This window comes from Canis lupus, chromosome 18 (assembly GCF_011100685.1).
Source record: "Canis lupus familiaris isolate Mischka breed German Shepherd chromosome 18, alternate assembly UU_Cfam_GSD_1.0, whole genome shotgun sequence".
Classification (NCBI taxonomy): Eukaryota; Metazoa; Chordata; class Mammalia; order Carnivora; family Canidae; genus Canis; species Canis lupus.
Window position 1 is genome coordinate 50,454,875 of NC_049239.1, and position 22,476 is coordinate 50,477,350.

Below are 22,476 nucleotides of genomic sequence, written 5' to 3' on the forward strand. Positions count from 1 at the left end.
CACCCCACCTCCTGCAGGAAGTCTTCAGGGAGTAGGTCCTCAAGGCTTAGTCTCATCATCCTGTCAGGACCTGGAACTACTGTCTCCTGGCAGACCAGGCACCTAATTCTGTTCCAGGGGCCAGTCATCCAGCCCAAACCCTCATCCACTGGAGGCGGCCTGGGAAGGGGCAGGGGCTCCCTTATGCCCTCTGGCCCCTTAGTGACCACAGCACAGCTCTCTTTTCCCAATGTTTATTGGTTCTAAAGGGCAGCCTTTCTCCCAGCAGAGGCTGAGCAGGCTCATATCTTTTGGGCTCCGTGAACAGGGCGGTTCACGTGCTCAGGGGAGGCCAGGTAGGCCTTGAGCTTAGGCCGAGCACTGAGGCGCGTCACATAGGCCAAGAGCAGAGGGTGGGAGTCTAGGCAGCCGGGGGCCAGGACCTGGTGATTCAGCAACAGGTCCAGCAGGTTGTAGTCCGCGAAGGAGATCTGCAGGGGAGGGGATATGAAGGGGCTCGAGCAGGGTCAGAAGAGAAGGGGCTGCAGGGAGCCAGAACACCTCCAGTGAACCTGCGGCGACTCCCCTCTGGGCCTCTGTTTGCCCTTCTGAGAAATGAATCATCTGCCATGGGCTAGACCCAGCACTCACCTGGTCACCCACAATGAAGGCCTGACCCCCCTGGTTCTGGATCAGCAGAGTCTCAAAAGGCTTCAGGTACCCTGGCAGCTCCTGAACGTACCTGGCCTTGCCTCCCTCCTGCAAAGGGCAGTGATCTAGTGGCAGCTCCCAGAGTGCCTGGCCAGGGTGACCTCCTGGCCCCCAGCCCCGAGCACCAGCCGCCCCTGCTCACATAGCTGTGGTGGATGAGCTGGCTGCAGTGCCTGCGGACGTCCTCCACGCCGTCATTCACCATATCCACCAGTGCCGCCTCCCGCTGGTCTTTGCCATAGAGCCCTGGTCAGAAGCCAGGCAATGGGTCAGGTTCTGTCCAAGTTGGCGCTGCACTGCTCCCCTCTCCCCCAAATGCCCACAGGCCTCAGGCTGGGGCACCCAGTTCCCTAGATCGGAGGGCCTGCTCTACACAGCTCTGCTGCTCCCACCTCCAAAAGCCAAGGGAAGGGGCGGTGCCAGGGGCAGGGGGCAGGGGAGCTCAGTCAGTTGGGTGTCTGACTCCTGATTTCGGCTTGGACAATGATCTCAGGTCCTGGGATTGAGACCTGCAATGGGCTCAGCACTCAGTGCAGAGTCAGCCTGTCCCTCTCCTTCTCCCTCTGCCCCTATTGCCTCTTGCAAGCACTTGCTCATTCTTGGACACTCTCTCTCAAATAAATAAATAAAATCTTTAAAAAAAAATGCCCAAGGGGACATGCCCAGCTGAGGACCATGCCTCTTCTCTGTCACATCCTAGGTCTCATCCTGAGACTCAGGAATTCCCTGCCCAAATGGCCCTAAGTCCCATCCCCCAGATCTGTCCCCCTGAAATGGTGAACCAAGCCTCTGGTGCATGTGTCCTAGGCCTGAGAGGCAGGTGTCTGTGGAGGATGGACAGAACTTGGCTGTGAGAATTGGTGTGTCCAGCTCAGTGCAGGGCAGCTGTTGGGCAGGAAGAGGTGGCAGGCCATAGCCAGAGGCCTTTGTCCTCCCACTCTGGGTCCTGCAGAAGTCAGGGTAGGCTGGGCCTGGCTGCTACCACTACTCTTCTGTCCTCTTCCCTAATTGCCACATCCTACTGGACCCAGGGCTTTTCTAGAACCACCCCCACCCCCCACCACCACAAAGTTAGCCAAAAAAGCAGCGACCTCTCTCAGCCATGTTCCTGCCACCATTGTAAGAAGGCCATAGGCTTCCTTATTGTGAATATGGGTTTTCCAGATTCAAGAGGGGTCAACATAGGAAAATATGGGCAGGAGGCCTACGTGGAAGCCTGTAGCCACACTTGCGGTGGCCTCTAGCCTACACCAGTACACATGTGGGGGCTGGCAGCCTCCTCTGAGCTGTCTTCCAGGAAACAGGCATAGTGAACCCATCTGGCACTGGCCAGTTGGCAGAGCCCTCATAACCCAGGCTCTGCCCTTCCTCTAGGGTCATCTGGCCTGTCTTCCAAATGGGGAGAGCTCTGGTTCTCAAGACATCCAAGGGGGACCCATTAGGTCCTCTGCAGGACCAGGCTGCCCCAGACCTCAGAACTCACCAAAGGTGCGACCCAGGTGTCGCAGGATGGCATTGGACTGGTACAGGGTGAGGTCTCCATCCTGGAACTTGGGGAGCTGCCCATACAGCTAGGGAACGGCATGGGTCAGTAAGAGATGCTGGGCTCAGCTGCCCCCCCTCTAGTTTTGCCCCCCAAAGGCCCAGCCCCTGACCCCCTGCCAGGGCACAGTCACTCACACAGGAGGCCTTGAGTGGGCTCTGCATCCAGCTGTCTTTGGTCACCACCTCCTCCTTCCAGCTCTGGCCCTGGTCAGCCAGCAGCATGCGCATGGCCTCGCAGCGCCCTGGGGGAGGGGACGACAGGGTAGTGGGATGTGGGCAGACAGACCCCAGGCTCACAGCGCCCTGGGAAGGGCCCAGGAGTGTGGGGACTGAAGGGAAACTAGCTTCACGGAGAAAGAGGGGAGACCATGGCCCCAGCCCTGTCCTGGAGAGGCAGACAGGTGCGCAGCCCCCAGCCCATGGTGTCCCAGGTTGGGAACAGAGCAGACGGACAGGCGCAGCCAGACAGGGCACCAAGAGGATGCAGCCGCGGCAAGTGCCGGCCCCGGCCCCGCCCCCGCCGCCCCGGCCCCGCCCCTGCCCCCGCCCCCCCGGCCCCGCAGCGCCGTCCCGCCTCCAGCCGGGCCGAACCCCAGGGAGCAGCTCGAGCTGGCAGCCGGGCTCCCTCGGTGCCCTTCGCCCTCCTGAAGGAGCCGGGGCCGCACCTCGGACGGGGAAGTAGACGATGGTGTAGGGCGGCACTAGGAGAGACAAACAGGGCGTCAAAGAGTATCCTAGGGAGCTGCACGGCCCAGGGGCCCGCAACCCGGGACGAGGTGGGGGGTGTCAGACACCCGAGAGAGGGGGGTAGCTCAGCCTGGGTCCTGTCCCCCGACCAGGTCCAGACCCTACTCACTAGCAAGCGGTGAAGTAGAAGAGCAGCAGGAAGTGGCGAGGCTCGTGGCCTTATATTTATGGTCTGTCCCACCCCCTGCTCCCTAACCGCCCCACCCAAGAATGTGCCGAGTCACCAAGCGGAGCTTGGCCCTGGGCAAGGGGCAGGGCGGGGTGTGGCGGGGGCAGGGCCCGACAGGCTCACCAGCACATCTGCATGGGTGTACCCTGCCTGAAGGGCACTGACTTTAGCATGGCACAGTCACTGCCAGCCTCCAGGCCACACCAAAACCCACAGAACTTCTCAGGGCCCACAGAAGGCCAGTTCTGAGTCCCTAACTAGCTGCTGGGCCACCAGCATGAGGACTCAGTAGGTGCTCATTTAATGCTTCTTGCATGAATGAATGCAATTTCCATAGACACATCCTCTCTCTGAAATAATTATGGCAAACCCTCAGGGGCTGAGGACTGTGTAGGGAACTTTACATATATAACCACCCTAGGACTTGATATTGTTCTGATCCTCATTTTACAAAGGAGGAACTGAGGCACAGAGAGGTTAAGTGACTTTCTCAAGGTCACACAGCTAATAAGCAGGACTTAAACTCAGGTGTGGCTAGGTTCAGGGGCCTCACTTTTAACCCTCTGTCTTTCTTCTACAAAGCCTTGTCATCTCCAAACCATTTTTTGACTAAGTCTAAGTGCTAGGCACTCTTCAAATATTGACTGGACCTGGGGATCTGGGTGGATGGAAAGAAGGACAGACTGAAATGCACAGGACCTCCTGGACCCGAGGGGACCGAGTGCCTGCCTCCCTGCAGGCCATCTGGCGCCCCAGCCCACTCAGTGGATGTGCTGGTCTTCCCCAGGGAACTGGAGCCTGACTGAACCAGACAGCTGTCTCAGCCACGTTTTCCTGTCAGAGCCACCAGGAGAGAGGAAGGTATCTTTCCCTGGTGCAGTTCCTATCTAAAGCCTGGGAGAAAACCCAAACATGCCTAATCAAAAACATCCCTTAGCCTCATTTGAGTCCACAGCTGCCTGGGGCTGGGAGGTGTAGGGGAGGTGGTGATAGAGCTGGGTTCTATCCATGACTCACAGCTGGAGGAACATCTGCCCAGCACTTTGCAGCTTACAAAGAGCTTTTATATAAATGGTCTCATTTCATCTCCCCCACATCCTGAGAGGGAGGGAGTCTTGTTCCCATTATACTGATGAGGACACCAAGGTTCACAGAGGTTCATTCATCTGCTCTGGCCTGCAACATTCATGCCCTTCGTTTGTGCACAAGCATCAAAGGCCTGGGAGACCCTTTCCTGTCCAGTGGGCCAGCCTCCTACCAGCTCACACCCTCCAGCCATCACACTCAGGTCCCCTGGCTAGCTGTCCCCCAGGTCAGCTTGGCACTATTTGGTGGTGGGCTGCTTTTACCCACAGTCCTCTGGCTCCACAGGCAAAGCCTGTGGCCACCCTCGGGCCTTCTCCTCTGGGGTCCAGAACAGTTTTCCCAGGCCAGTGGGCCAGGAACCTTCCTGTGTCCATCCCCCACCTCCAGTCCACGTGTATATCAGCACCTGTCTTTGGCAGTTGTTTTTTTTTTTTTTAAGATTTTATTTACTAAAAAAAAAAAAAAAAAAAAAAAGATTTTATTTACTCATGAGAGATACAGAGAAAGAGGCAGAGACACAGGTAGAGGGAGAAGCAGGCTCCCTGCGGGGAGCCCGATGTGGGACTCGATTCCAAGACCCCGGGATCATGACCTGAACTGAAGGCAGACGCTCAACCACTGAGCCACCCAGGCACCCCAGAAGTTTTTTAAATAGAAACAAGCAGGTTTTTAAAATATATATTTTATTTATTTGACACAGAAAGAGCAAAAGCACAAGCAGGGGAAGCAGGCAGAGGAAGAGGGAGAAGCAGGCTCCCAGCTGAGCAAGGATCCCAATGTGGCACTTGATCCCAAGACCCTGGAACCATGACCTGAGCCGAAGGCAGATGCTTCACCGACTGAGCCACCCAAGCGCCCTAAACAAACAGCTTTGTTGCTACTTAAATTTCATTCTCATAAAGTGTATATTCAGTGGTTTTAGTATATTCAGTGTTGTGCAACCACCACCACTATGTAGTTCCAGAACATTTCCATCACCCCAAAAAGAAACACTGTACTCATAGGCAGTCACTCTTCATTCCCCATCTCCCATCCCCACTAATCTCTTTTTTTGCTATGATTTGTCTATTCTGAATATTTCATATAAATGGAATCATACACTGTGGCCTTTTGGGTCTGGCTGCTGTCACTTAGCAGAATGTCTTGGAGGTGTCATGTATGTCATAGTGAATATCAGTGCATCATTCCTGTCTATGGCTGAGGAATATTCCATGACATGGACATACACATTTTGTCTACCCATTCCTGCACTGACAGACATTTGGGTGGTTTCACCTTTGGGCTTTTATGAATCAGGCTGCTATGAACGTTTTTGTGCAAATTTTTGTGTGAGCTTATACTATCAATTCCCTCGGATACATACCCAAGGGTGGACTCGCTGGGTCACATGATAGCTCATTTGAGGAATTTCCAAGCTCTTTTTCAAAACGGCTGCACCATTTTGTAAACCAAACAGCAGCATGCAAAGTTCCCAACTTCTCTATGTCTTCACCAGCACAGCTACTGTCTATCTTTTTCGCTTTAATTATCCCAGTGAGTGTGAAGTGGTATCTCAGGAGGGTTCTGTGTGCCAAGACTTATGGGGAACAGGGTAGAGAAAGAGCTATCATCTTTGCCATTGGAAGAATCACAGCTCAGGAGTGCCTGGCTGGCTCAGTCAGTGGAGCATGGGACTCTTGATCCTAGGGTTCAAGCCCCATGGTGGGCATGGAGCCGACTTAAAATAATAATAAAAAATAATAATTTTTAAAAAAGAAGAATCACAACTCAGAGTGGAAGAGATAGACACAGTTCTTCATTCACACACTGATTAGTATGTATCAGGCTGTGTATGGGCTAGGCATCATGGCCAACACCAGAATAGGCAAGATACAGTCTCCACTCTAATTGACTCTTCTAATGAAGAATAGAAAGCCTTCATCAGAAGTCTATCTGCCCAGCCATCTATCCACTTCCATCCACCTGTCTCTTCCTCTGTGTACCCATCTACCCAATCATCCACCCATCCAACAACCAAACATTTGACCAGATGGGCAAGGGGCTACTTTCATCTATGTATTTATGTATTTATCCACCTATCCATCCAGCTACCCATTTAGCCACTCAGTCATCCTGCACCTGTCTATCCATCCATCTATCCATTCAGCCAACTAACTATTGGTACAATCACCTATCCATCCATCTACCAACTATTTAACCACTAGCCTATCAAATCATCTACCCATCCTGCCATCCAGTGAGCCACCTGTCTGTTCATCCATACATCCATACATCCATACATCCATCCATACATACATACATACATACATACATACATACATCTGTCTGTCAACCATGGATCCATGTGTACATCCTAGACAACTGGAGCTGGAGCTCCAGCTTGGCTAAATTGGGCTGGACAAGTCAAGGGCATCAAGATAAATACCCTAGTATGCTGTTCATTGAACACAAGTGAGAAAGGATTTCCAAGCCAGGCTTTCTCTACCTGGACACAAAGGCTTTGCTTCTTGATTAGAAACACTTTTAACAACTATACCCCAACCCATTAATGCCCCCACTACTTTGGCTTATAATTTGGGGCAACACATTTCTCCCACTTCCCACCTTCTTAGGTGGTCATTTGGACACAGGATCATTCATCACTCATGGCATCCACCATGTTTTGAGCCCTTCCTATGTGCCAGGAAACTGCTAGTTCCTTTACTTAATTTTCACAAAAGCACCATGAAGCCTAGGCCAACGGCCATTTTCCAAATAAGGAAACTGAGACTCAGAGAGGTGAAATACCTTGCCAAGGTCCACACAGTAAGCACACAGGGAAATCAAGGCCTGTGGTCCTTCTCTAAGACCTTGCAGAAAATGCTAGAATTTCTGTGTCTGGAGGATGTTTGTAGTGCTGCCTGGGATATAGTGTCCTCCTGGTCTGCAGGAGAAGGTGAGACCCCCTAGGGCAGAGGGCTGAAGTTTGAAGGTTGAATGTTCAAGTGGTCATAAGGAGCCCTCACCTTCATAAGGTGACCCTTGACCACCTGGCCAGCATCCACTAACCTCTGAATCCTAACCTTTCTTCAGATCCTCAGCCCCATTCAGGGTTGTGTGGGGGCCATTCCCTCTGGCCATTGGCCACTCTTCCTTTCAGGTGGTCATTTCTACCATATCTCTGGGCTTGGCTCACATGCCACGTCCTTGGCAAGGTCCCCACTCTCCAACCCTCTCAGTTGTCCTCCACAGTCATTCTGCGCTTGCTGAATATGCATTTCCCACCAGCTGGAAGTTTCCAGGAGGCAGGGACTACTGGTTCCCAACACCCAGGAAGGTGTCTGGTAGGTATTCCACAACACTGGCAGAAGATTCAGCACCTCTGAAATTTTCTCCGGCCTCTTGCCACCTTCACCCCTCCAGGGACTGCTGACCTCTGCCTACCTCCCAAGGGCCTCCACCTAACATACTCTGCTGGACTCCAGTGCCTGGAACATTCCACATTCACGGCTGATCCCTGCCGGGGTCCCAGTGCTCACCCAGGGCTGAGCATGGGTTCTCATGCCTAAAAGGCTGCCCTGTTGTCTCTTCGCCCCCACTGATGCCTGGGTTCGTGCTCCCAAGCACCAGGAGGCTCTCTGTGGCCCTTTCTGAGCTGTGTGGCCAAGAGCAGGAGCCTCAGGACAGACACGGTCTGTCTATGTAGCCCCAACAGCTGGCCTGAGGCTCAGTCCCAGCCAGCCTCAGATGTTTGCAAAAGGAATACATGAATGGGTGGCCCTTCATGTGGCTGAGGGAGGCCAGAGCCACCAGCTCAGGTGGCAGGTGTCTGGAGGGATCTGTTTCCCTTGGACAAAGACTGGTGCAGGGGGCAGGTGAATAAATCATGAGAGGCCTAGAGCAGGGCTGGGGCAGGACAACTGACCTCATTGTGGGAGGTGAAGAACAGGAAGGTGGGCAGTGAGAGCGTAAGAGGGCTGGGGACATAACAGAGGGGCATAGGAGGCCCGTGGGGGTTGCCTGGCCCACCCCCACATTGCTCCCTGCTGAGCAAGAGGTTGGAGGTCAGCAGAAGGTAGGTGGGAGGTACTAGCAGAAGGTGGGGAGGTGGGGGGAGTTCAGAGCTATCCTGGAGCTCAGGGTGGGCAGAAGGTGGGATGTCTGGGGCCAGGCTCGGCTATGGTGGGGGCTGACTTTCCAGAATCCAGGAGTCATCCTGAGAGAGGGGATGGTGGGGAGAATAGGAAGAACGAGGGCAGACAAACAGAAAGACAGACAGACCAGTGTGAGAAGGGTTCTCATGCAACAGAGGGAGGGAATGACAGAGATGGGCATGAGTGGTCGGAGAGACCCACAGAGTCACAGCTGGACAGATGTCAACAGGGTGCAGGGGGTGACATGGGGCTGCAGGTGGACAGACACAGAGAGATAGGCACAGAGCCGAGGGCTGAGGGGCCAAGCCAGGCAGCAAGCAAGACAGAATAGTGGGGAAGGGATTGTGGGGGGTGTGCAGAGACCATGAGCCAGAGGCGAGGCAACGGAGGGTCTGCAAAGAAGGCCCAGTGGGGCCCCAAACCTCAGTCTGTGGCCAGGATGGGGCTGGAGCTAGTGGGTTGGGGGAGATGAGGATTTGGAGGAGTGGCTGTGTAAGCAGCATGGGGAGCTTGGAGAGCTAGGGGACTTGGGGACCTGGACTCATGGAGAGAGGAGCATGGGAAAGAGTAGCAGGGACCCTGTGGGAACCACACGCACAGCTGCCCACTCCAACCCACCCTCCTGCAGGAACAGGGCGACCAGAGTGGGAGCAGGAGGCACCAAGCCCTCGTCTCCATGGCCCTTCCCCAGGACCAGGCAGATGGCAGGCTCCCCGTGGGGGACCCCAGCCCCTCGGAGGGCACTCCAGGACCCAGTCAGGCTTCTGCCAGCCCAGCAGCCACCAGGCGTCGGCGGGCACTCCTCAGGGAGCTGGAAGCTCAGGTCCAGGCAGCCTATGGGCAGGTAAAGGGGACAGGGGTGTGGGGCTGTCCTCAACTGAGGGCACCATGAGGGAACAGCGGGGATCCCACAGCCCACCTGGGGCCCAGGACAGAGCTCAGGGAAGAGACCCAGGACATGCATTTTGATGGAGGGCTCTGGGGGTCAGTCAGCTGCCCAGGAGGCTGGAGCCTCTCCCCACCTCTGCCCTCACTGAGCCCTGCATCCAGCCTACGGTGCCCAGAGTTGGCTCCCTTCCACTCTTCACCTGAGTACAAGGGGCAGGTGCTCCCCTGTGAGAGCAAGAGTCCTGGCAGGGAGGGGCAGGAGCCTCCTGGACTGGGCCAGGATTGCCTCCTCTCTGGACAGGGAGGAGGGGGAGAGTCCACCAAATCCATACTGCCATTCTGAGGGGAGAGGTGCCCAGCCCGCCCTGGCACACCGGGCACCCAGTCTCCTCCTCCCGGGTCTGGCCCTGCTTCTGAAGATATTAAATCTCTCCTGATTGGGGGAGATTAGGGTAGGGGTTAAGGGACAGAGGGCTGGAGAGGGGATATCTGGAAGACCCTCAGGAGCGAGCACAGGGAGGCTGTGCCTTCCAGGGGGCCTTGGGTCCCGAGTGGCCCCCCTCACCAGCAGAGATGCTCAGAGATAATCCTGGATTAGGACCCAAACCCCCGTGCCCAGGGCTCCCCGCCTGCCCACCCGCTCCCAATCTTCCCCACAAAACCCTAGGAAAATCCCCTGCAGTCCTCCCAGACTCTCACTGGGAGCAGCTGGGGGCTGTCAGGAGCCCACAGCATCCGCTGAGGCCCAGGCCTGGGCTGCCCCCAGGACACCAGGCCTGGCATGGTTCAGGAGCCCATGGGAAACTGTGCCAAGCGGCCTCGGCACCGGAGGCCTAAGGTAGGAAAGGGGGAGAAGCCAAGACCAGGAGGCTGGGCTGTAGCCTGGAAGAGTCAGGTGGGGTGGGCAGAGCCCTCTGTGAGGGCTGGACTAGATTAGAGACGGAGCAGCCTCAGGGGGATGGAGGGGTAGGTTCCCACTGCCCTAGACCAATCAAGATCAAGAGTCTGGGAAGGGCCCCAGACTCTAGCCCCTTCCATGGACCACTGGGCCTTTCCTGCCAAGCTCATCAGGCCCCCCAGCTGCGCTCCAGCTGCCTGTGCCTGCTGCTGAGAGCTGAGCTCAAGGTCCCATTCTGCCACTGGCTTTCTGAGTGACCTTAACCCGGTCCCTTCCTTTGCGGGGGTGGGTGGGCTCGGTTTGCCCAATTAAACAGTAAGGGGATGGACCGTCCCAGCCTAGAGTGTTGATGGGTGAGAGCTCCCACTGTCCCATGCCAGGTTCCAAAGACGGAAGAGGCTGGTAAATGAGGGTGGAGGGGCCACTACCCCCAGCTCATGGCTGGCTCTGCTGCAGGACCACTGGCAGTGGCCCAGCTCCCCACCAGGAGGCTCCCACCATGGCCCCAGGGAGCCCCCAGGCCCAGCTCTCCCACCAGGTGGCTCCCGGCCTGAGGAGCAGGGGGGCCCAGGGCCAGGCATCCAGGGTTACTCAGTGCTCAGCAGCCTAGTGGGGCCGGCCTGCATCTTCCTGCGGCCCAGCATCGCCGCCACCCAGCTCGTATGTATGGCTGCCCCAGGCTTTGCCTCCTCTCTGCCTCTCCCTGAGTAGGGGGGAGAGGATAGAGTGGGGTCTTTGGAGCAAAGGCACCCAGATCCAGGGGGTGGGGCAAAGAGAAGTGGAGAAACAGAAACAAGATCAGTGGGGAGACCCAGGGAGACATGCCAGGAAAGACAGAAGAGAGGACAGAAAGAGACCCAGAGAACCTCAGAGACAACCACAAGGGGGTGGGCAGGGAGGTGCCAGGGCCTCCAGGAGAGGGACAGAGAGACAATACGAGAGACAGAGTGACACCGAGGTCCCCAGGGCCAGGTCTGAGGGTCTGCCCAACCCCAGATCCACATCTGGCAAATTGAGCTCTGAGCCCCAGGAGAGGGTGGGGGCAGGGAAGGGGGGGCCCAAGACACCAGGCCAGTCAGCAGCAATGGTTGGAGCATGTCTGAGCAGTGTCAGACAGACACAGGCCCTGCCCATCGTGTTGGGGGTGCTGAGTGGGGAGCCCTCAAAGAACAGAGGATGGGGTGCAGATACCTGGGTGGTCCAGGGACTTCTTAACCTGTCTGTGCCCCCAGGACCGGGAGCTGCGGCCAGAGGAGATTGAAGGTAAAGGGTTTTGGAAAAGACTGGTGTCTCCAAAGGGGTGGGCAGAGGGTGGGGCACACAGGGTGGGGGCACTGGTTGTGGCCTCAGCTGGTCGCCAGGAGGAACTAGGGTCAAGGAGGCGGTTGCAGGAGATGGAGGAGATGGAGACCACACTGGACAGGGAGGGGCTGACCGGACCCCCAGCTGTCAGTCCCCAGATCTCATTGCCAGGCAGGTTGAGGGCCCCTTTTATATCTGGTCATTCAGCAAACACCTCCCGGGTGCTCGCCATGTGCCTAGCCCTGTGTGGGGAGAACTGGGGAATGCAGCAAACTGGACAGATGGGGCCCATGTCCTCTGGAAACAGATGTCAATGAGTCAACTATGAGTACAAATGCTGCTAAGTGCTCTCAAGGAAATGAACAGATGGGCTGGAGGGGACCAAATGGAGAGGAAAGGCTTTCTTGAGTAGGTGACATAAAGACTAGAAGAGGGTAGAGTTCCAGAACGTGAGCTCCTTGAGGATAGGAACTGTTTCCTTTCTTTCCCTCCCTCCCTTGCTGCCATACCCCCAGTACCTAGAGCAGAGCTTAGCACACAGTAGATGCTCCTTAAATATTTGTTGAAAGAATGAGTTAAATAGCATGTGCTAAGACCCCGTAATAGCAAAAAGAAACTGATGCTTACAAGGAGGAAGTGAGCAGACCAAGGTGAGAGGCTGTGCTGGTCCAGGGACATGTGTAGGAGGAACTGACCCCGCCCTGCCCGGCAGAGCTGCAGGTCGCCTTCCAGGAGTTTGACCGGGACCGGGACGGCTACATCGGCTACCGGGAGCTGGGCGCCTGCATGCGGACGCTGGGCTACATGCCCACCGAGATGGAGCTCATCGAGATTTCACAGCAGATCAGTATGTGCCTCAGACTTGCCCCACGCCCAGTTCTCCAGAGGCCATGGCCATGGCTTGAGCAGCTGGGCAGCCCAGGGAACACAGGGGCCTCCCCACGTTGACCCCCGGAGCCCGGGGCCCTGGTCATTCTCAGGGCACCATCCCCTACAGGGTGGGCAGGGCAAGGATCACGATCCCCATTTTTCAGTTGAGAAAACTGAGTCTCTGAAAGCTTAAGTGACTTGGCTAAGGTCACAGAGCCAGGTCACCTGAGCCAGGACTGAAACCCAAACTCTTCAGGGAAATTAAGAAAAGCCACCAGAAAACACAGATGATCCAGCCTGTGGGGCCCCATTCAGTGGGGCAGGGGAGAGGGAGAGGCCAGGAGAGGTGGGCATAGGAGGGCTGGGCAGGGGTCTCTGACGGGCCTGGCCTCCAGGTGGCGGAAAGGTGGACTTTGAAGACTTCGTGGAGCTCATGGGCCCCAAGCTGTTGGCAGAGACAGCAGACATGATTGGCGTCAGGGAGCTCCGGGACGCCTTTCGGGAGGTGCGGCCCCTGGGGCTGGAGGGCGGACGGAGGCCTCGGGTCCGCTGTGAGTGGGGGCCGAGTGAATGAATGACTGGGTCGGACACTCAACGCCACGACCAATGCCACCACAGTTTGACACCAATGGTGATGGCTGCATCAGCTTGGCGGAGCTGCGGGCAGCCCTCAAGGTCCTGCTGGGGGAGCGCCTCAGCCAGCGGGAGGTGGACGAGATCCTCCATGACATTGACCTCAACGGGGATGGCCTGGTGGACTTTGAAGGTACCACTTACCACCCTCTGTGCTTCGGGCCACACACCCTGGCTGGTTTTTGACAGAAAAGGAGCATTGTCACTGTGTGCCAGACCCCATGTCCTCTCCCCGTGAGCAGGACAAGAAAGTCCATTCTTAGGAAAGTGTGAGTGCTTAGCAAAAGATGTGGATGGAGCCAAGACGTGAAGCCAGACAGTCTGACGGAAACCCACTTCTTCCTCTGTGCTGTATTCCCACAGGGGGAAAACAAGGGTTAAATAATAATAGGAAGCCAAAGAAGATGAGTATGTAGAAATTCTCCAAAGTAGGCCCCAAAATTGTCTGTGAGCTTCCTAGCAGCCAAAGCAAAGAGGAAAATAGTGTTTTCCATAAAACAAAGCCCCTCTTCTTAGCCCAAAGGCCTATTCCCTACCAGATCCAGAAGACTCCCTTGCAGGCCCTGCCCTGGACCACACTCCCTCCCACCTTAAGGCCCGTATATCAGTCTCACCACTACTGGGCTCCAGAGAGCAGACCTGCAACCTTGGCTTTGTCCTGGCAGAGTTTGTGCGGATGATGTCACGTTGAGCCTGCACAGAAGCTCAGGACTTGGCAGCAGACAGGACTTGGGACCACAGCGACTGCCTGTCAGTGTGTTCCAGGAAGCCCACTGCCTCCAAATGACTCTCCCATTCTCCTTCCTACCCCACCTGTGTGTGACACCCCAGCCTGCCCTCACCCCCCAGCCCCACTTCCTCACCAACCCATGCCCATCCCTGTCTAACAATAAAGTATCTTGGAGCCTGGGGAGATGGCTTTTGCCTCTCACTTGTTACCCTGGAGCACCCAGTATTTGGCCCCCAAAAGTTAAGTCCTGGGCTGCAAGACCCATCAACTGTGAACTCCAGGTGGGCAGGAGCCCTTTCTGGATTCTGGGACTATCCCAGAGCAAGTGTCAGGAAATGTTCCAGAGCTGGGATGCCCCTCACCCTGTAAAAAAGGCTCCTGCCAGGCCCATGGTTCCACATGCCTGGCATGTGCTGCCAGATTCTTCTTCCTAAAATGTGACTTGCGTTGTGTCACACTGCTGTTCAGGAACTGGCCATGACCCCCATCACTCCCAGATTAATCCAGCCCTTTCTCCCAGCATCAGAAGGTTCTGGGAGGAGGAAGGCTGGCATAGAGTCACACACAATGAGGATGAAGTAGAGGTGGGACTTACACCCTAGCCCCAGGATTCTAAAGTCACAGTGCTAACAGGAGAGGGGGCCTTGGAGTCAAGGCGACCCAGGCCTCAGGCTCTCCTAGCTGCAGCAAACAGCTGCTCTGCAGAACACTGCCTGGCCCAAGGCTGTTCCGACCTGCTGGGAGTGAGGACACAAGCCTTAACCTCCTGGTCAAGAAGGGGTGGGAACTTTCAGAGCTCCTGCCTGGGCTTCACCATCACTGCCACCAACAAGATGGCCTTGGGACCAAGAAGGCAGGCAGTCACTGGTGTCTGGCCCAGCCCAGAGTCTGGACACCAAGGTGCCAGGGTTGGCTGCAGCAGCCTCAGCACCACTCACTTGCCTAGCAGATCCCAATTAATCCTAATACTCAATTACGTGATCTCTCCTGCCAGTCTGGCAGCTCTTCTCTGGGGGCTGTGGTCCATCCTCCCTCCCACCACCCTCTACCAGCTGGCACAGATGGCATGGCTGCCTGGGATGTCTGTCCCCTCTGCAGGGGCCAGGGGTAGTGATGGATGTGTGTCAGAGGAAGACCAGAACCCTGCTCAGGGCCTGCCTCCTACTGCCCCTTGCCTCCCCACCTGGCAGGCTCTGGGGCTGGGGTGGGGACAGGAGGTGATGAGGGGAGATAGTCTCAGCTGGTTGCCATGTATCTGCTAGCACAAAAATTGCCTACTGTTCTCCAAATCTCATACATGCCCTCCTACCCCAAAAAGGCTGCTGGCCCAAAAGGTCCCAACCAGATAACTGTGACAACAGGGACCAGCCAGGAAGGAAGAGTAAGGAGGTAGAGACTGTGCTGAGCTCAGAGCCCTTTCTCTGTTTAAAGGGGGCACCTATCACCCAAACCCATTGGCTGTTGCCAGGTGGAGCAGGCCAGAGCTATGAGAGCTTCTGATTTCCCAAAAGAAACCAGAAAGTCGGATTTACATTAAGTCCACTTTAAATAGTTTTGACTATCAACTATAGCATTCAATAAGGTGTATAACCTTAAGTGTACAGCAAAATGGGCTTTACGTGTTTGTGTGCCCAGGTAACCATCACCCACAAAAGGATATTACATCCACTTATTTTATTTATTTATTTTTTTTTTTTTTTTATTTTTTTTTTTTAATTTTTTTTTTTAATTTATTTATGATAGGCACACAGTGAGAGAGAGAGAGGCAGAGACACAGGCAGAGGGAGAAGCAGGCTCCATGCACCGGGAGCCCGACGTGGGATTCGATCCCGGGTCTCCAGGATCGCGCCCTGGGTCAAAGGCAGGCGCCAAACCGCTGCGCCACCCAGGGATCCCTACATCCACTTATTTTATTTAAAATAGTTCTTGGCTTACAGAATTATTTGAAGATAGTACGAAAGCTCTTGTATAAACTACTATGGCCAGTTTCTCCTGTGTGTTGGCCACGGTTCTCCAGAGAAACAGAACCAATAGATGCCTCTGTGTATGTGTGTATGTGGGTGTGTGGATGTGTGTGTAAAGACATTTATTGTAAGGAAATTGGCTCAGGTGATTTCAGGTGCTGAGTAGTTCCATGATTTGCAATCAGCAAGGTGGAGACACAGGAGAACTGGTGGTTCAGTTCCAGTCCAAGCCCAAAGGCCTGAGAACCAGGAAAATTGATGGTGTCAGTTCTAGTCTGAGGGTGGAGGACTGATGTCCTAGCTCAACCGTCAGGTAGGCCAGGTTCCCTCTTACTCAGCCTTTCTGTTCCATTTGGGTCTTCAACTGATTGGATAAGGGCCACTCACCAGGGGAAGGGCCATCTGCTTTACTCCATCTACCAATTCAATGGATGTTAACCGCATCCAGAGACACCCTCACAGACACACCCAAAATCATATTTGACCAAATATCTGGGCCTTGTGACCCAGGCAAGTTGACCCTTAAAAGTAACCATCACAGTCTGTTAATATCTCACATTAGAATTGGTACATGTGCCACAATTAATGAACTAACACTGATACAGTTATTAACTAAAGTCGATATTTTATGCAATTCCATATGCAGATTCCATAATTTTTTCCCTGATTATCCTGCTGTTCCAGAATGCCATCCAGGATACCACAATACATTAGGCATCATGTCTCCTCAGACTCCTCTCAGTTTTGACAGTTTCTCAAACTGCTCTTGCTTTCTTAGGATCATGGCAGTTTTAAGGACTGGTCAGATATTTTATAAAAAGTCCCTAAATCGGGATTTGTCTGATGTTTCTCTCATGATTAATCTAGGGTTATGGGTTTGCAGGAGGAAGACCACAGAGGTAAAGTGCCTTTCTCATCCATTATTATCAAGGGTGCATACTATTAACATGACATCACTATGGATGTTGACCTTGATCACCTGGCTGGAGGTAATGTTTGTCTAAATTTCTATACTAGTGGGCAGCCTGGGTGGCTCAGCGGTTTAGTGCCTTCAGCCGAGGGCGTGATCCTGAAGACCCAGGATTGAGTCCCACGTGGGGCTCCCTGTGTGGAGCCTGCTTCTCCCTCTGCCTGTGTCTCTGCCTCTCTCTCTCTCTCTCTCTCTCATGAATAAATAAATAAAATCTTTTTAAAAAATTTCTATACTAGAAAATTACTCTTTTTTCTTTCTCCCATTATGTACTACACTCTCTGGAAGAAAGTCACTATGTACCCCCACACTTAAGGGGTGGGGGTTAAAATCCACCTGATTAAAGGCATATCTACATAAACTACTTGGAATTCTTCTACATAGATTTGTCTCTTCTCTTCCTTTATTTGTTTACTCAACCATTTATATATATATATGATATACCATATAAGTTATATATGATATATGTTATATAATTACATCTACTTACATACATATAATTACATCCTAGACATTACATATCAATATATAATATCTCCACCTTTATTTACTCAACCATTTATATGTATAAATGATATACATAAATATACATATATATATATCAGTATAGGCTTATAGATATTTATTTTATGCAAGTTATAATCCTATTCTTTTTAAAATTTTGTTCAAATTGCTCCAGCTTTGGCCACTGGCAGCCCTTTCAGCTGGCTCCTGTATCCCTTTGGTATATACCCATCATGTTAGCATTTGGGGTTTGGGATTTTGGGGTGTGGTGGGTTTGGGGTTTTGTGAGGTTTTTGGCTTTTTTTGTTTTGTTTTTTTTCTTCCAAGATCATCTTGTATATTTCCTACCCCAGTCTTAGAATTAGCCATTTCTCCAAGGAACTCTGGTTCATTTTATTGGAGAATGCTATTAGAAACCAAGATCTGGGTGCTAAGTTGCTTCTAGGCCCTCTCAGCAGACAGAGGAGATACCCATGTACACTAATCTGTGTATATGCAGTCTTTATATAATTTCTCTATGTAACCAACTGTATCTACATTGAGCTAAACATGAGTTCATACTGATATCTCCAGTTCCAACCTTGATCGTGTTAGCCTCCTCCACATGCTTACCTGTCACTACTTATTCCAACAATAAGAAATCATCCATCCTGACTTAACTGTCAATTCTAGTGTACATGTGCTGTGGCTTCACAATTGTTAACCCATACTGCCACAGAAAACCGCTTCATCAACTAAAGTTGATGCTTACCCGCAGCTCCTTTACATTCACTTACAGACTCCGCCCATTTCCAGATTAGCACCTTACTCCCCCACCCCTTTAGTGAGGCTGTCTCAATCCTACCATACAAAATAACTTCACTGCCTTAAAAAAAAAAAAAAAAAAAAAAAAAAATCCCCGATGTCACTCATTTAACTCTACCCCTCACCACCCCCGGCACCCAGTAATCTGTTTACCTCATGTATGAGTTTGTCTTTTCCAGAATGTCATACAATTGGAACCATACAGCGCATAGCTTTTTCAGACTGGCTTCTTTCGCTTAGAAATATGCCTACCTGTGTCTTTTCAGAGCTAGATAGATGATTTCCTTTTATTGCTGAATAAATAGTCCCTTATACGGATATATCACAGTTTGTTCATTCGCCAATTGAAAGCTGCCTCCTCTGCAAAGACTCCTGTGATGTCACCAAGCAGGCTCCTTCCTCTTAGTTCCAATGCATCCTGTATACCAGTCTCCACATTGTCTTATTGTGCTGTGTGCCTTTGCTTTCCTGTCTGTCTCTCCTTGAGACCAGGAGCTCCTTGAGGAGAGAAGCCACGGCCAGTTCATTTCCATATCATCAGTGTCCCGCACAAGGATGGAGGATGGAGTCAGAAAATGCCTGTTGGATGAATGGACGAATGAATGAAATGTCACGGAGAGGAGGAAAATCTACAGACCTGGGGCATGAAGAATACACAAGGCCAGAATAGTTTTGAGGCGAAGTAGCCCAAGAGAAAGGGTTAGTGTTCGGAGGAAAGTCTAAGATCTAGGGTGGTGAGGAATGAAATTTGAGGGGAGGGGTCTGGATGCAGAAATGGAAAGAAAAGAGGACAATGAAACAAGCTCCTTATGAATATTCATTTATCCACACAACCCTGTAAGACAGTTATTACTAACGTCCGCATCTTTACGATGGGGAAACCCAAACATACTAGGGTAACTTGCCCAAGGGGAAATCGCTGGTGCGGTGGGGTGAGATTCGAACCATCAGCCTCGCTCCACTTGGTGCTCTCACCCAAGATCGGTTTGGTACAGGGCCCGGCGAGCGGCGAGAATTCAACGAAGGCGAGATGATCCTGCTGTTGCCAGTAGGAGGCCCAGGCTCGGAGTCTTGGAGGACTGGCTGAGGGGTCTTTGAGGCCGCCCTCGGACCTAACACGAGCTTAGACCAAAGGACGAGGCAAACCCGAGAGGCGCGGAGGCAGCGTCGATGAGGGACCCGTTGCCATAGGAACAAACGGAAGCTTTAGGAGGGCGCATGCGCAGGCCGGGGAAAGGGTGTGGAGCCGGCGAAAGGTGACGTAAAAGCGCACGGGGTGAGACGCAGGGCTCCGCACGTCAAAGCCCTGCGTCCTCCGGCATTCAGTGCAGTGGAAAGGCGCGCGCGGTGCTGGCGCCGGCAGTGATAGCAGCCCCAACTGGACCGAGAGCAGGCGGTGCGGAGCTGACGTGCAGAGCAGCGCCAGTGAAGCGTGAAGGCGGCGCCCGCGCCGGGAAGACCCCTCCGCGCAAAACGCGGCCGACCGGACCCGGGTCCCGGCTTCCAAGGCCCCGCCTCTCGGGCCTTGGGACTAATCGGATTGAGAGCGCGCCGGCCCGGACCCCGAACTCGCCAATTGCGTAGGGCGTCAGCTACCGCCCAATCCGGAGCAGACAGGTGCGAGGTCCGAAAGGCGGAGACCAATCAGCAGCGGTTGCGGCCTGTTGGGGCCGATCTCTGCCAATGAGGAGGCCCGAGTGACATCCGCGCACACCAATCGGGAGTGAGAGAGCGTTCGTGCCCGCCCGCCCTTCCGGCCTGAGCTCTATTTACCAGGGGCGTGCGGCCGGTTTACCAATCAGAGCGCGGCTGAGCGGCCGAGCAGCCAACCCCGGAGGAGCGGCCGGCCGGCGTCCGCCGCACCCGAGAGTTGGGGATGTCCTACAAACCCATCGCCCCCGCCCCCAGCAGCACCCCCGGCTCCAGCACCCCTGGGCCCGGCACCCCGGTCCCCACAGGTGAGGATCCGACTCTACCCCTGCTCGCCTGCCCGGGTGGTCGAGGTCTCGAGAACACGGCCCGAGTTCTGCAACACTGGGCCTGCTGCCTCCCCTCTCTGAGCCTCAGTTTGCTGGCCTGTGAAGTGGGCGTGGTCACGTAAGGGCTAGTTGGTGGAGCGCAGGGGGAGGGGTTTGTCGCTGAAGTTGAGCGCCTGGAGCGAAGTATCCCTTTGGAGGGAAGCGGGCGAATCCGGTCGGGGGCTTGGAACGCTGGGAGGCCGGGTCCCGGCCCCGCGCTGACCTATTACTCGCGCATGTTGCAGCCGGAAGTGTCCCATCGCCGTCGGGCTCAGTGCCGGGAGCCGCTGCCCCTTTCAGGCCCCTGTTTAACGACTTTGGACCGCCCTCCATGGGCTATGTACAGGTGAGTGGGGTGAGGGATTGCCTACGGACGGGGACTGGAGGTCCCCGCGGGCCCTGAGCTCATGGCCCTGTCCTCTTTTGACATAGGCAATGAAGCCACCTGGCGCCCAGGGCTCCCAGAGCACCTACACGGACCTGCTGTCGGTCATAGAGGAGATGGGTAAAGAGATCCGGCCCACCTATGCTGGCAGCAAGAGCGCCATGGAGCGCCTGAAGAGAGGTAAGTGAGGCTTCCACCCTCCCTGCTCAGGAGACTAACACTGGACAATCCTTCCTTAGCAAAGGAAGGACATCTGGAGGCCGCGTGACCCAAGCCTAAACAAGGGTGGGTGTCACTTTCCAGGGAGGTGTTTTGAATTGAATTGAAATTGAGTCCGTTTGGGGGGAAGGACCAGGGCATTTGTCTTTCAAAAGGACAAATTTGAGGATTAGCCAAATCGTTAATCTCATCAGGCCCTTTATCATCCTCCTCCCTTTCACTGGAAGGAAAGGGGGTGGGGAAGGAGGGTCTTCCTCTGGAGGATGAGGGTGGGACCCTGCAGGGTCGCTGCATGTTACTTGCCCATTCCCACCTCAGGCATCATCCATGCCCGGGCCCTAGTCAGAGAGTGCCTGGCAGAGACAGAGCGGAACGCCCGCACGTAACAGGACGCAATTCCACCGCCGAGTCTGGACCTTTCCTGGCCACTGCAGAGCACCTGCTTCTCCCTGGCCTTCACCCCGAGTTGCACTTCCCAACCTGGGCTTCCTGTCCTGTGTCCCCTGGTGGGTGCCCTCCAGGAACCAGGGGGCGGCTCTCACTCCAGCCGACAACACTTGACTGGGACTCTTTCAAGAGTTAGCAGCGAGGTCACTGTGAGTCCCGCCCATGACCTGCCAACAGTGTTGATCCAACTGGAGCTTGCTCCTTTCTGTGGCCCCCACCACTCAGCACTTACCCAGGACTTGTCACCACCTTTCCTAGACTCCTCCCCTAGCAAGGCCTCCCTAGGCCTGTCACCTCCCTGCCTTGTCTCCTGGGCCATAGCGACTCTTTTTTCAGTCAGTGTCTTTTGCTAAATATGCCCTTTTTGTATAAATAAAAGATAATTTGGAGTTGTTCTCTCACCTCTTAATCTTTCTGAGTGTGGTGCTTCTGCTGAGCCAGGAAGAAATTGGAAAAGAGGAGATCGAGGAGGGGAGAGGGGCAATGCAGTGGTGGGAGACAGGGCCACTGAACCTGGCCTGGCCTGGCTCCTACTGTCCATTGACTTGGCTGGGACCCTGCCCTCCTCCAGCCCTGGGCCTTCACAGTTCTGAGTCTTGAAAAGGCTTAAGCTCCAGTAGCTGTGAGCCCTACCCTCCTACACGTGGTGCCACCAGGGGGCAGCCTGGAGCTTTAGCCGCCTCCACAGCTGGAGGGCACTGTCGCCAGCCCGGGCCTAGAGGGTTCTTTCTCTGGATTGGCAGTCAGTGCCTGGCAGGGTGGAAATGTCAGTTCATATAAGCCAGGCCCTCACGTGTCTTAATTTTCTAAAATCTTAACCTCCCAGTCAACCCTGGAAGGTTCTGAACACGTCCTGACTTCTCAGAGGAGAGGGGGCACTGCTGCTGCTTTTCTCCAGCACCTGAGAAGCAGAGCCAAGGGGAGAGGATGGTCTTCCAACAGGAGCGAGATCCAGCTTGGTGCTGCCATCCACTGTCCCAGCACCTCCTAGCCAGCTGGGTGTGGTCCCGTGAGCCCAGCCCTCAGGTGTCTCAGCCTTTGCCCAGGGTCTGGTTGGCCAGACTTGTGGACCCGGAAGGCATCTGTGGGAAAAGCCATGGGGCCCCATTCAGGGGCTAGACCAAGGATTTCCGGTGACCACAGTAGCGGTCTGCCTGGGTGTGTACCTGAATGACCCCAGAGGCCTAGGGCACTGGAACCCCAGCCCCTTAGAAGAGGCAAGTCTAGGACCAGCTTCTCGGCTAACTTTGGGGACTGAGACATTTCCCCTATCCCGGGTTCCAGGTTGGAGGGCTGGGGAGAATGGGGATGGGGTCCTGCCATATTTCCATGGCACACAGGAGGGCTGGGCCAGGGTGGAGACACGAGCCATTAGAGCTTAGGAGATCCCAAAGAGCATAGCGGGAGTAAAAAGCGCCAGCACTTGGAGAACTGCCTCTTCCCCCGCTGCCTGGGGGAAGGAAGGCAAGGGCCG

The 22,476-nt window shown here is 54.4% G+C and overlaps 3 protein-coding genes and 1 long non-coding RNA gene across 4 annotated transcripts; 2 read left to right on the forward strand and 2 right to left on the reverse strand.

Annotated features, from left to right (window-relative positions):
- Positions 1 to 217: 217 nt before the first annotated feature.
- Positions 218 to 3,215, reverse strand: LOC476006 (glutathione S-transferase P-like). The gene is made up of 7 exons (XM_038563735.1): positions 3,092 to 3,215; positions 2,901 to 2,936; positions 2,371 to 2,477; positions 2,174 to 2,261; positions 833 to 936; positions 631 to 738; positions 218 to 470 (listed from the first exon to the last, which is right to left on the reverse strand). Coding segments are annotated over exons 1-7 (633 nt in total). The 5' UTR covers positions 3,093 to 3,215; the 3' UTR covers positions 218 to 281.
- Positions 3,216 to 10,039: 6,824 nt separating this feature from the next.
- On the forward strand, positions 10,040 to 13,652 carry CABP2 (calcium binding protein 2). Its single transcript, XM_038564496.1, has 7 exons — positions 10,040 to 10,096; positions 10,613 to 10,816; positions 11,389 to 11,419; positions 12,171 to 12,305; positions 12,724 to 12,833; positions 12,947 to 13,094; positions 13,627 to 13,652. Exons 1-7 carry the CDS (start codon positions 10,040 to 10,042, stop codon positions 13,650 to 13,652), a joined length of 711 nt encoding a protein of 236 aa, XP_038420424.1.
- Positions 13,653 to 17,006: 3,354 nt separating this feature from the next.
- LOC111090991 lies at positions 17,007 to 19,811 on the reverse strand. Its single transcript, XR_005373590.1, has 2 exons — positions 18,826 to 19,811; positions 17,007 to 18,512 (listed from the first exon to the last, which is right to left on the reverse strand). It is a non-coding gene; the product is annotated as an uncharacterized LOC111090991 (long non-coding RNA).
- On the forward strand, positions 19,214 to 21,411 carry CDK2AP2 (cyclin dependent kinase 2 associated protein 2). Its single transcript, XM_038563736.1, has 4 exons — positions 19,214 to 19,891; positions 20,197 to 20,297; positions 20,384 to 20,516; positions 20,874 to 21,411. Exons 1-4 carry the CDS (start codon positions 19,810 to 19,812, stop codon positions 20,939 to 20,941), a joined length of 384 nt encoding a protein of 127 aa, XP_038419664.1. The 5' UTR covers positions 19,214 to 19,809; the 3' UTR covers positions 20,942 to 21,411.
- The last annotated feature ends 1,065 nt before the right edge of the window (positions 21,412 to 22,476 follow it).

Excerpts from the sequence above, each read along its gene's own strand:
- LOC476006 (XM_038563735.1), bottom strand. Across the intron at positions 739-832 it reads AGCTCATCCACCACAGCTAT|GAGGGAGGCAAGGCCAGGTA; the intron begins GTGAGCAGGGGC and ends TGCCCTTTGCAG. Across the intron at positions 471-630 it reads CCTTCATTGTGGGTGACCAG|ATCTCCTTCGCGGACTACAA; the intron begins GTGAGTGCTGGG and ends CCTCCCCTGCAG.
- CABP2 (XM_038564496.1), top strand. The coding sequence starts at position 10,040 with ATGGTTCAGGAGCCCATGGGAAACTGTGCCAAGCGGCCTCGGCACCGG. Across the intron at positions 12,834-12,946 it reads TCCGGGACGCCTTTCGGGAG|TTTGACACCAATGGTGATGG; the intron begins GTGCGGCCCCTG and ends ATGCCACCACAG. Across the intron at positions 13,095-13,626 it reads TGGCCTGGTGGACTTTGAAG|AGTTTGTGCGGATGATGTCA; the intron begins GTACCACTTACC and ends TTGTCCTGGCAG.
- CDK2AP2 (XM_038563736.1), top strand. The coding sequence starts at position 19,810 with ATGTCCTACAAACCCATCGCCCCCGCCCCCAGCAGCACCCCCGGCTCC. Across the intron at positions 19,892-20,196 it reads CGGCACCCCGGTCCCCACAG|CCGGAAGTGTCCCATCGCCG; the intron begins GTGAGGATCCGA and ends CGCATGTTGCAG. Across the intron at positions 20,517-20,873 it reads CATGGAGCGCCTGAAGAGAG|GCATCATCCATGCCCGGGCC; the intron begins GTAAGTGAGGCT and ends TTCCCACCTCAG.